This window comes from Heterodontus francisci, unplaced genomic scaffold (assembly GCF_036365525.1).
Source record: "Heterodontus francisci isolate sHetFra1 unplaced genomic scaffold, sHetFra1.hap1 HAP1_SCAFFOLD_492, whole genome shotgun sequence".
Classification (NCBI taxonomy): domain Eukaryota; kingdom Metazoa; phylum Chordata; class Chondrichthyes; order Heterodontiformes; family Heterodontidae; genus Heterodontus; species Heterodontus francisci.
The window spans coordinates 506,206-519,148 of NW_027140618.1; the positions used below are offsets into that span (position 1 = coordinate 506,206).

At 46.1% G+C, this 12,943-nt stretch overlaps 1 protein-coding gene across 1 annotated transcript; it reads right to left on the bottom strand.

Annotated features, from left to right (window-relative positions):
* Positions 1-374: 374 nt before the first annotated feature.
* LOC137360262 (probable G-protein coupled receptor 139) lies at positions 375-1,929 on the bottom strand. Its single transcript, XM_068025763.1, has 2 exons — positions 1,896-1,929; positions 375-1,285 (listed from the first exon to the last, which is right to left on the bottom strand). Exons 1-2 carry the CDS (start codon positions 1,927-1,929, stop codon positions 375-377), a joined length of 945 nt encoding a protein of 314 aa, XP_067881864.1.
* Between the last annotated feature and the right edge of the window lie 11,014 nt (positions 1,930-12,943).

The following is a 12,943-nucleotide window of genomic DNA, read 5'->3' on the forward strand; positions in this document are numbered from 1 at the left end:
TATAATGAGAGCTGATTTGCAACCGTGGCAGGACGGAACTTGATTGGAGGGATTCTAATATGGGTATCTGGGATCAACAGGCACGGAACTGTAAGTTAGCAATACCTGCAGTACTTTAGAGAGGAACGAATATATTGGAGATTCCATGGACAGAGAGATCAACATTTGTTTCATTCAAGGGACGTGTGATGACAGCTGATTTTAAGGGAGAGACTTACCGAAGCTGAGCAGAGAGAACTGTTATCAGCTAAAGTATGGACCAATGAGGGAGTCGTCCTCCTCCAACCGAGCAGCCACCAAGCTGAGGCATTGGCGCTGTCGGTTCCTGTACATTTCAAGGACTGGAAGTACTGGGACCTGCCTCTGGGCTTCTATCAACTGTTTAGTTTATTAATTAATGCAATAATTGATGTAATCGGATATTTCACTGTGTTCTTGACCTGCTCTCTGAACTTGGACTGTGTCGTCCCATAAATAAATGTGTTTATGCAGCAACTTAGAATCTGCAGCATCAAACCGAATTGTCCAAAGATACAGAAGGGATCTGTATTATCCTCGAGATATGTCCCTGTAATGTTGCAAGTTGTGAAATATATAACATAAATCATCCACAGAAGTATGAAGCTGCCGGATATGGTAAAGAGTAAAATCACAGACTTCCTTCTGCTCTCCATCACTGGGTCACTGCGATTCTCTCCCTTGCATTGACCCCTCAGTTCTTTACGAACTCGACTGGCCACTAAAATGCGTCTGACTGTCAGAGTGTTGAGCAACAGATTTAAAACGAATGGGTTCAATGGGGTTAAAATCACATCAAACCAGTCAAATCCCAGCCATCTGGGCTCCGTATAATAGCTTGACTTCACATAACAACCCCATCGTACATTGTCTATTATCTCTACAGGTTCAAATATAAAGTAGAAAGGGATATTTTGTAAACAGAGCAGGATGCAGGTTGTTGCTAGAACCACAGCTGAAGTTTTCTCGGTGCAATATTTAGTTTTCAGCTTCTGGCAACAAATGGCCACAAATCGATCGAAGGTGAAAGTGACGGTGAACCGGACAGAACTGTCTCTGGCTTCACAACGGAGGGCAATGATAACACTACACACAGGGGTGATGTTCAGGAAAGATTCTGGGAAATAATAATAACTGATCCGCTGCAGTATGACATCAGTGATAATGACCAGCAGATCCGCTGTCACCATGGCCATCAGGTAGCGAGTGTTGCACGTGGTGAGTCCGCACTTTCCCCGTGATAGGATCAAAATCGCCAGTAAATTCACTGCATGAGAGAAGGGGAAAGAGAAATTACTCAACAAGCATTCAACGTGTCTGAGCTCGATTTCAAAACCAAGATTAGATGGGTTAGAATAAAGTCACCATTTAAATCTTAAACATCTCAACCATGAACTCAAATACCTCCGACCTGCCCACTTCTGGGTTTAACAAGCGAAGAGCACCAACCGCAGCCAGGAGGCCGTTCAGCATGTTAAATACTTTACTGAGGTTTCAAGCCTCGATTTCACCTGCTTTACAGGTTTACCATTGATGGGGCTGGTTTCTCCATCAGACGTTAAAGTCTGCACACAGACACCCGAATTGACAATCGCCAACTGACTCCCGGGATTGGAATCCCTTCATGATCTGGAATTAATTTAAACCCTGATCGACACCTCCACTATTGGATCATGGATCTGATACACCAAGGATTGAACCAACATCCACCCAGTCCGGGTACCTTAGCACCCCAGTGGCGGGGATTGGACTTTCCTGGGATTGGACGCTCCCAGTGCTCCCGGAGCACTCCTTCAGGATAGGGGAAAATTTAGGGGTTGTGGATTGGACAGCTGCCGATTGAACAACTGCCCATCGGGATCATGTTTAGGGCATACTTTGTCCTGCGGCCTGCTCTACTGTACACGTCATGCGACTGGAAGCCAAGTTGCCTATCAGGCTTATGTCCGAGTGGGAAACCCAAAGACACGCAATCAAACATCATAGCATATGAAAGTTTGGCCTCACTCCCTCCCACCTGCCAACATATCTGCCGCTGTGAAAGGCCAGCTCTAAGTATTTGAGCAACACTAAAGTCTGCTTAAAATCTGATAAAAAGCAGTGATTAGGCAGCATCTGTGGTGAGAGACACAGATTTAACTGCCGGAATTTCACCAGGACATGGTGCCCTCGTCCTCCGGCTGGAAAATCTCCACTGAGCCCCGGAAGCCATGACTCTATCATCTGTGGCTCAGTCAAGTAATTGCCTGCAGTGGGGAGTTCTTCCCCTCGAAGAGAGGATGTCCCACTTCCAAGAGTTATGGCCAATCAGAGGGTTGCGGATGCCCATCATTGAATATATTTAAGGTTGGGACAGACAGATGTTTGGATCGTCGGTGAATCAAGGGATGTAGTGACTGGGTGGAAAAGTGGGGTTGAAGCCTAAGATCTGCAATGCTGACTGAAAGGCCCAATTAGAAGTACATGGGTAAGATCTAATTACCATAGCGGAAATGTGGCTACAGGTTGACCAAGACTGAGAACTGAATATTCAAGGATATTCGACATTTAGGAAAGACAGGCAAAAAGGAAAAGGAGGAGGTGTTCCGCTTTTTGTAAGGGATGGGATCAGTACACCGGTAAGGGAGGATCACAGATCGGTAAAAAGCAAGATGTGGAATCCGTTTGGGTGGAGCTGAGAAACAGCAAGCGGCAGCAAACAATGGTAGGAGTTGTTTAGAGGCCACCAAACAGTAGTGGTAGTTTGGGGCATCATATTAATCAGGAGATTACAGAAGCATGTGGCATGGTAATGCAGTCATCACGGGTGAATTCAATCTACAAAAAGACTGGGTAAACCTAATAAGCACGTATGCTGTGGAGGACGAGTGTCTGGAGTGTGTTGGGGGTGGGTTTCTCGAGTAGTATATTGAGGAGCCAGTTAAAGAACAGGCAGTTTTGTATATAGTATTAAGTAATGAGAAAAGGCTAATTTATATTCTTGCAGTAAAGGAGTATTTAGGGATGAGTGATCATAATATGCTAGAATGTTTCGTTATGTTTGAAAGTGAGGCAGTTCAATCAGAAGCCAGGGAGTTAAATTTGAACAAAGGAAATTATGAAGCTATGAGGGGCGAATTGGCTGAGGTGGGTTGGAAAAATACAGTAAAAGGTCTGACACTACATCTGCAATGGATAGTCTTTAAAGAAATATTACCTACTTTACAGCAACCATACATTCCTTGAAGGCACAAAACGTCGAAAAAGTAAAGGCAATCAACTGTGAATAAAAAAATGGAGTTAAGGATTTGAGAACATTAAAAGAAAAGGCCTATAACGTTGCCAGAAATAGTGGTACACCTGAGGATTGGGAGGATTTGTAGCATACAGCAAAGGAGGACAAATAAACTGACAAAGGAAGGGAGAATAGAACATGAAAGTAAACTAGCAAAAAAATATAAAACTGGACTGTAAAAGCTTCTACAGGTAACATTTGGAAAAGAAAAACGTGGGTCCATCACAGGCAGAGTCAGGAGAATTTATAAAGGGGAATAGAGAAATAGCAGAGCAGCTAATTGATTACTTTGTATCTGTCTTCACTGAGGAATCTACAAGAAATCTCCATGAATTGGAGATCCAATGGATTAGGAGGAATGAGGAATTGAAATTATTGGGGCGGAAGGTTGATAAGTCCATGGAACCTGATATTCTACCCCCAGCTCATTGAATGAGGTAGCGCTGGAGATAGTGGATGCATTGGTGATCACCTTCCAAAAATCTGTAGATTCTGGTGCGGTTTCTGAGGACGGGAAGGTAGAAAATGTCGCCCTACTATTTAAGAAGGGAGGGAGAGATAAAACTGGGGACAACATACCTGTCATCCGTATATCTGTCGTTGGGAAAATGCTAGAATCTATTCCAAAATATGTGACAAATGGACTCTTGGATAATAATGATCTGATTGGGCATAGACACCATGGAATGGGAAATCACGTTTGATGAACATGTTGGAGTTTTTTGAGGATGTGAATAGCAGAATTGATAAAGGGGAGTCAGTGGATGAGGTACACTTGGATTTTCAAAAGTATTTTGTCAAAGTCCCCCACAGAAGATTGGTCAGCAAAATTAAAGCAAATGGGATAGAAGGTGATATACAGGCATGGATTAAGGATTGGATAACAGGCAGAAAACATTGAATAGGAATAAATGGGTCAAATCCGCAATGCCAGGCTGTGACTATTCAGTTACCGCAGGGATCAATGCTTGGGCCCCAGTTGTTCACAATATATATGTCAGTGATTTGGATGTGGAGAGCAAATGTAATATTTAGACGTTTGTGGATGATGCGAAAGTGGGTTGGGATGTTCAAATAAAAGCAAATTACTGCAGATGCTGGAAACCAGAAATAAGAAATAGAACAAGAAATGATGGAAATACTCAGCAGATCTGGCAGCATCTGTGGAGAGAGGAGCAGAGTTAACATCTCAAGTTCGTGACCTTTCATCAGAACTGATGATTGGGTTGTGCGATGTGAGGAAGATGCAAAGCGACTTCAAGGGGATTAGGACAGACTTAATGAGTGGACAAGAATGTGGCAGATGGAATACAATGTGGAAAAATGTGTGGCCATACATTTTGGAAGTAGGAATAGATGTGCAGAGTATAACCTAAATGGTAAGACATTAGAAAGTGTAGATGTGCAAAGGGACCTGTGTGTCCTGTCAATAAGTCGCCGAAAGCTAACATGCAGGCGCACAAGCAATTAGGAAGGCTATTGATATGTTCGCCCTTATCGCAAGAGGATTTGAGTACAGGAGAAATAAAGTCTTGCTTCAATTGTACAGAAGCTTGGTTTGATAGCACTTGGAGTACTGTGTGCAGCTTTGGTCCCCTTACTTTAGGAAGGATATCATTGCCATAGAGGGTGTGCAGTGAATGTTCACCAGACTTGCCCCCAGGATGGCGGGACTTTCGTATGAAGAAAGATTGGGAAAACTGGGTCTGAATTCTCTAGAGTTTCGAAGAATGAGAGGTGTGATCTCATTGAAACCTACAAGATACTTTATGGGATAAAATGGGTAGATGTCGGTAAGATGTTGCCAATGTTTGGGGAGTTTAGAACTAGGGGACACAATTTCAAAATAAAGGGAGGGGGGTCCACTTAGAATAGAGATGAGCAGAATTTTATTACTCAGACGGTTTTGAATCTTTGGAATTCTCTACCCCAGAGGGCTGTAGAAGCTCGGTTATTGAGTATGTTTAAAGCAGTGATTGACATATTTCTAAACACACATGACATAAATGATATGAGGAGAGTGTGTGAAAAAGGCATTGAAGTGGGTGATCAGCCATGATCATATTTAATGGTGGGACAGGCTCGATGGGCTGAATGGCCTTCCCCTGTTCCTATGATCATATTGAATCGTGGAGTAGGTTCGACGGGCCATATTAGTTTGAGGTGTCATATAATATAGGTCTACTCCTGCTCCTATTTCTTGTGTTATTGTGGAGCCAGCCCCATGCAGTGGAGTGAACTGTCACCTGAAACAATGATTTCAAAGTCGAACCGACTTTTTCCACTCCAGTTAGGGGCCCACACTCAATACAATTATACAATTGTAGATACTCCATTTCCATATGGTTACTGGAATCAGGTGTTTCTCTCCAATTAGTGTCCCACACTCAGTACAATTGACAAGTGACAGGTGCTCCCTGTAATACATGGTGACTGGGATCAGGCGTAGCACTCTGATTAGTGACCTGCAATGAAGACAGTTCGACAGCAACATATACTGAGGTCTTATTCAACAGTACACAATATTCAAGTAAAGTCATAAAAAAGGAGCTGTAATAGGCCATTTAGCCCTTCGAGCCTGCACCACCATTAAATAAGATCATGACTGACCATTCAAACTCAGTACCATATTCCCGCTTTCTCCCCGTATCACTTCATCCCTTTAGCCCTAAGAGCTATATCTAACTTAATAATACAGAAAGACTATGAGTTACAAACGGAGGTTTATTTTCTAGTCAGCAGATTTAATAAACAGCAGAAATAATTTAAGAGATTTGACTTGATAAAATGATATCACTGATCGGGTGTCTGGAGAGCAACAGGTGACATTATCAGTCACAGAAAAAAAACAAAGAATACCTAACACACAGATTTAAAGACCTTCAGTGGGTATAGTCTCTTACCAGGAACAGCAATGACGGCAAGAATGATGAAGAATATTTTCTGGATACTGTTAATTGGTTGATGCATTTTCTTTGTGAACTGATTTGTCACCTTCGTGCTGCAGACAATCACTCTGTATTAAATTCTGAAGTGATGCAGTCCCAGAGCCATTAATTTATACTTTGCAGGAACTCCACGGGGGCATTGAGGTTTCAACTTGCATATGTATAATTATAAGCAAGCAATTTACGAGGGCCGAGCTATGTCCCTGTTGTGATGGGATTTATTTAACGCTGAGAATAAATTTTAACAATCCAAAGACTGGACGGATTTGATCATGTTAATTAACACATGATAATTAGAAGCTGTATTCATTCAACAATGGTTATGTTCCTTAAAACACCATGACACACATCTGTATTTCTCGTATTGATTCACTGAGGGCTTTCACTCTGCTGTGACCATTCAGTAATGAAATTCCAAATCATAGTGTGACCCCTCAGGACTGCTATACTGCATTCTTGGATGTTGCTGCTCACTTTAACTGTGACCATGCAGTTAAATCTTTAAATAAGGAAATTGTGCAAATGGCTTCTCAAAAAGATACAGCCCTGCAAACTCATACAGCCACTAGAAGTGAGGTATCCCCTCAAACCAATACAGCCCCCCAACCTAATTCTGCCCCAACAAAATAATGCAGCCGCTCACAATAATGCAGCCGAACCCCCTCTCCCCCAGCGCCAGCAATATGGATGCAGAGTTCTGAACCCCCTTTCCCCCACTGCCAATAATACGGATGCAGCGTTCCGAACACCCTCTCCCATACCGCCAACAACATGGATGCAGAGTTCTGAACTCCCTCGCCCCCACTGCCAACAACATGGATGCAGAGTTTCGAACCCACTCTCCCCCTCCACCAACAATATAGAATCAGAATTCCGAACCCCCTCTCCCAAACAGCCAACAACATGGATGCAGAGTTCTGAACTCCCTCTCCCCCACTGCCAACAACATGGATGCAGAGTTCTGAACTCCCTCTCCCCCACTGCCAACAACATGGGTGCAGAATTCCGAACTCCCTCGCCCCAATCGCCAACAACATGGATGCAGAATTCCGAACTCCCTTTCCCCCACTGCCAACAACATGGATGCAGAGTTCTGAACTCCCTCGCCCCCATCGCCAACAACATGGATGCAGAGTTCCGAACCCGCTCTCCCCCTCCACCAACAACATAGATGCAAAATTCTGAACCCCCTCTTCCAGACCACCAACAATATAGAATCAGAATTCCGAACCCCCTCTCCCATACCGCCAACAACATGGATGCAGAGTTCCGAACCCACTCTCCCCCTCCACCAACAATATAGAATCCGAATTCCGAACACCCTCTCCCAGACAGCCAACAACATGGATGAAGAGTTCTGAACTCCCTATCCCCCATTGCCAACAACATGCATGCAGAGTTCTGAACTCCCTCGCCCCCATCGCCAACAACATGGATGCAGAGTTCTGAACCCGGTCTCCCCCTCCACCAACAACATAGATGCAAAATTCTGAACCCCCTCTTCCAGACCACCAACAATATAGAATCAGAATTCCGAACCCCCTCTCCCATACCGCCAACAACATGGATGCAGAGTTCCGAACCCACTCTCTGCCTCCACCAACGATATAGAATCAGAATTCCGAACCCCCTCTCCCAGACAGCCAACAACATGGATGCAGAGTTCTGAACTCCCTCTCCCCCATTGCCAACAACATGCATGCAGAGTTCGAATCCCCATCTTCCCCACTGCCAGCAACTTGGATGTAGAGTTCTGAAGCCCCCTCCCACACCACCAACAATATGGATGCAGAGTTCGAAACCCCATCTTCCCCACTGCCAACAACATGGATGCAGAGTTCTGAAGCCCCCTTCCACACCGCCAACAACATGGATTCAGAGTTCTGAACCCCCTCTTCCAAACTGACAAAAACCTGAATGCAGAGCTCTGAACCCCCACTCTACCACTGCAAATAACATGAATGCAGAGTTCTGAAACCCCTCTTCCCCACCACCAACAATATGGATGCAGAATTCCGAAACCCCTTTGAGACATATATCCGAGTTTCACGATGGAAACGGAGATCAGCATAGTGCTGCCTCACTATTACCAGCTCTGAGGACTTTCGCCTCCGTGGTGTTGGATTTTCTAGGATGGCAAACTGAAGGTACATGAGTGCTGCTCGCCTCCCTGATGATCGATAAGTGCTGGTTAGATCATGGCTGAAGACATGGTAATGCATGCAGATAGCACGTTGACATACGCTAAGTCGGTCCCGTCGCAGAGCAGCAGAAGTTCCGCCACAGAGCCTCCCCGGCCATGGGAAGACGGGGCCTGGTATTCCCGATGACGGGTTGTGTGGCGTGCCACTGCCACTCCGATCCTCTGGGCCGCACATCCAATGGAACCCGACACCGGGAGGACAACAAGATTCAGCCCAGATTCTGGCCTGTTTTATTTTAATGCTTCATTTCAAAAACGACTCCGTTCCCCTAAGTCAAGCTCTAGCTCAGTTAAGAGATGAACCCAGGATCTTATGTTCATTAGATCGATGTTTGACACAAGTAAACCAGAGAGACAAAGTAGGAGGTCACCTTTCCCTTGAGCTGTGTGTTATTGCTGGCTGTGTTCATCTGTGGTTCTTCATTTCTGGGTTCTTTCAAAATCTGTGTGTTTGTGCCACTTCATGAGTGAGCAGGAGACGTCAAGACATGTTTAGAAGATTTATTTCTAAATCTGACATATCTCTGTCTATTTCCTGAACTTTGCAGAAAAACAAAAAGAAGGGAATCAGACACATCACTACATGTTATCCATCCGCTAACCATTGAACGTTGACAGTTTTTACTGTGACGAGTTTCCATTCATTCAGATTGCTACAAGCAGGTGAGAAAGGAAGCTCGGTGTTCCCTCTCAGTCGTTGCCTTGTTTAACCGTAACAGGGTTTAATTAATAAAAAACACTGGTTTTCTTAACTCACCCTCAGTGAATTATTGTTCACTGCTTTCCAATTGTAGTGCAAATAAATCAATCAAACGGATTTTCTTAGATTGAAACAAGAAAGATAGAAGTTTATCAATCTTCAACATTAATTTGGTTAACCACTACGCATATGCGACGTGACCATGCTCGCATGCGTAAGCGATAAACACACACGCAGATAGAGAGAGAAGTAGAAAGACTGAAGGGAGAATGTTTGAGGCAATGGCATGGTTTTATTTACGATCCTCTGAGCTCAATGTAGAGTGCTTGGTTGCCGGTAAGTCTTGCTTGGGGCCCAGTGCAAGAGGTAAACCTTGTTTGGATGCAGGAAACCCTTCTCTCTTGAGTTTTAACTGACTTCAGTCGATCCGCCGATTAGTGAGCCAGAGGGAGAGAGAGCCAGCAAGGAAAGAGGTTCTTTTCCACGTTCAGTTGCAATCTGCTCTCTGAATCAATATGTCCTGTGAGCAGTTCTAAACCAAACCTGGATCAGCAGCTTAGTCATGTGACTCACTGCTTTAACAGGCTCCGGCGTTTGTGTATTTCAAAGCTCTCGGTCGGGGAAGGGGGTGTAGTGCTGTCTCTTCCACTCACCAGATATGGATCACCATCGCCCAGACCGATGTCTGTTAATTGAATCAGTGAGCAGTTCACATTGCCTTTCCCTCGGCGACTGTCTCTTCGAATGAAAATTTCTTCCAGCCACTGCTGATCTCTTTAAACAAGTCATCTCTCACTTTCAGTAACTGTTTAAAAATTAATGTTGACATGACAAAATTAACATGCCTCATTCTTGGCAGCTGGAGGTCTTCATGACAAGATCCACATCTGGTGTAAATAAACGGAATCTGGCTGTGATTCAGACACATGGGGCAGGACTTTCATCGAACATGGTGACCGTCCCTCACGGGACCAGCACCACTGCACCAACGCGATTACCTGGCAAACGGCCATTTTACATATTGGCCTCATTGAGCAAAGTTTGTGTGATGGTTGCGCTCTGTGCAAGAATAGCTCTGTGGTTCAGTGATGTCTCGATGCTTATTCTCTTCAAGCCTGCAAAGGAACGGCGGGTGCTCATTTCCCAGTGATGACAAGATTAGGTCCTCCTGCCTGGCCAAGCAATCCTGGCCAGAGATTGCAAAGGAGGTGAGAAACCGTGGAGTCACCCGACAAGATTGGGTGCTGTTTTGTAAGCGGGTGAATGACCTCCATCATTCAACCGAGGTTAGTGGAACATTTCCACATTTTCAGTGTGATCTGGTTGTCCCAACACAGTATGTTGCATGGTCTCCACTGCCATTTCAGATACAGGGAGGTCAGGGAAGTTTGATGGCACACGACTGGCTGCATATGTGACTCACGTCTTCCTGGTTATTACCTCCAGCCCAGATAATCTCAACTTGCTGGGTATCCAATGGGCATTCGAAACAGTTCACAAGCTGGTGAGAGCACGGCACACATTGGCCGAGCAGCTGGCTGAGGCTGAGACAGCCGAGGCCTCTGATAGTCGGAGGACTGTGGGTGGCCATGCCCATGCAGGGCCCCAGGCTGATGACCAGTCTCTTGTGTCGGTGGCACAGACAATGCTGGGGCTGCAAGGCGAGGTAAGACAACATCTGGCGTGATGCCAGAGGCTATGCACAGCCGAAGTGGACGGTGGGGAATCCACCCAGGCCATGACAGCTTCCATGTTCCAGGCATGTCAGCACATGGTTTCCTCCATGGAGAGGATGGTGACCCTCATGGATAGCCACATTCCACAAATACTCTTTCACCTGTAATACTTCACCTCGGGCATCACTGCAATTCATCAGTGACTGGGTGAGAGAAAGACCAGGACCATGGAAAGTGATCCCACTCCTGATCCTTCACTGGAGAACAGGGATGTTCCACCGAGCCTTGGGAGGGAGGAGGACAGGTTGTGCTCCACATCTGGGGCCTCCCCTCAGGGTGATTCCCGTGTGGATACCGGGCACTCAGCCCCTCCACCAGTGAGACCGGCCACAGGAGCCGAAATGCCTGAGGACAGCCCTACACTTGTGCAGGAGGCCCTGAGGCAGCTGGGCTCCTCCAGGCCTCAGGCACCCAAAGGATAACCGCTGAAGTCATCCCAAGCCAAGGGGCAGCCTGATCAGCAGTCTACCTCCAGTCCAGCTGCCAGCACAGGGGTTAAACCGCGAAGGAACACCCACAAACATATTACAAAATCACCTCGACGCACATGGTACTCATGGGTGAGACGAATATTTCGCGTGTTTAATTAAATGTGTTCTCCAACAATCTTCAGCCTTTATTGTCTGAATAAGACATGTCACCTAGGATTGGGTATGGGTCCTTCCATTACATTAGAAGCCGGTCAGTACTGCCGAGGTTAGCAATGCCATGTCAATAATCACAATGTGACACTCTACGGCTGATGTAGTCACATGGGCAATGTTTCAGTTAACTGCTGCCAATCATGCTGGAGAGATGGACGTTAAAGCGACATAAGACTTCTGACGAAATGCCGGATGGTGCTTTGTGCTCTGAGAAACATGTGTTGAACTTCAGCCATTGCGGAAGTGCTCAGTTATCATTCCTTGCCTTGTTTCCCTTGTTCACTGCTCACCATGTCCGACCTAAATCACTGCTCTCTCTACTCCCATGAGTGGTTGTTCTTGGTTGCCCTCTGTGTTTACATTGTCGGAGGATGTGTCCTACTTCCGTACCTGGTCATCCAGCATGGTCGTCCCACTCTGGACTGTGATGTTGTACAGCATGCAGCAGACTACAATGATAGACAAACCCTGTCTGTCGTGTACTATAGGGCTCCACCTGATCTATCGAGGTAGTGGAAGCACAGCAGACCAGTAGCCTGCTTGATGGTCGCTCGGGTGGAGCCACGGCAGGATATGTAGCGCTCTTCAGCTTCGTTGCTAGGGTTCTTCGCCGGAGTCAGAAGCCAGATCATTAAGGCGTATCCTATATCCTCAAGACTTCACCCCTGAATTTGAGCGGGGAGTGAACAGCAGTAGCACCGAGGACTAGCGCAGTATTAGTGAGTCATGGTAGTTGCCTGGAAAGCGGGCACCCACTTTGAGGAGCACTACCTGTCAGTTGGACATTGATGGAGTGAAATCCCTTTCTGTTTATGAAGGGCAATAGTTATTCTGTAGGAGCCTCGATGGCCACATGAACGCAGGCAATGATACCCTGCACCTGTGGCCATCCTGCAATGGCCCCAAATCCAACGACCATCTCGGCCTGACTCTCAGAATCCGTCCTGGAGTGGACATAGTCGTCGTCCCTCCTGCAGAATCATTTACCCTCCTGTTCCCGACAGAGAGGCAAATGCAGAGTGACCCCTTCCTCATCCCGACAGGCAGAAGCGGAGTGGATCCCTTCCCCGTCCCCCACGCGACAAACAAATGCGGAGTGGATCCCTCACCCTCCCAGAAGACAAATGATAGTGTATCTTTCCCAGTCCTTTTGCTGACAGAAAATTGCAGATTGGAATACTCGCCCCTCCAGGTGACAAATGTAGAGTGGATCCCTCCCCTCCCAGAAGACAAATGCAACTTGGATAACTTCCCTGCCCCCTCCGACAGACATATGCAGAGTGGATCCCTTCCCGTTCCCGACAGATGGATGCATGGTGGATCCCTTCCCCTTCCAGACAGACAAATGCAGAGTGCATCCCTTCCCCTTCCTCTTCCCGCCAGACACTTGCAGAGCGGATTGCTTCTGCTTCCTGACAGA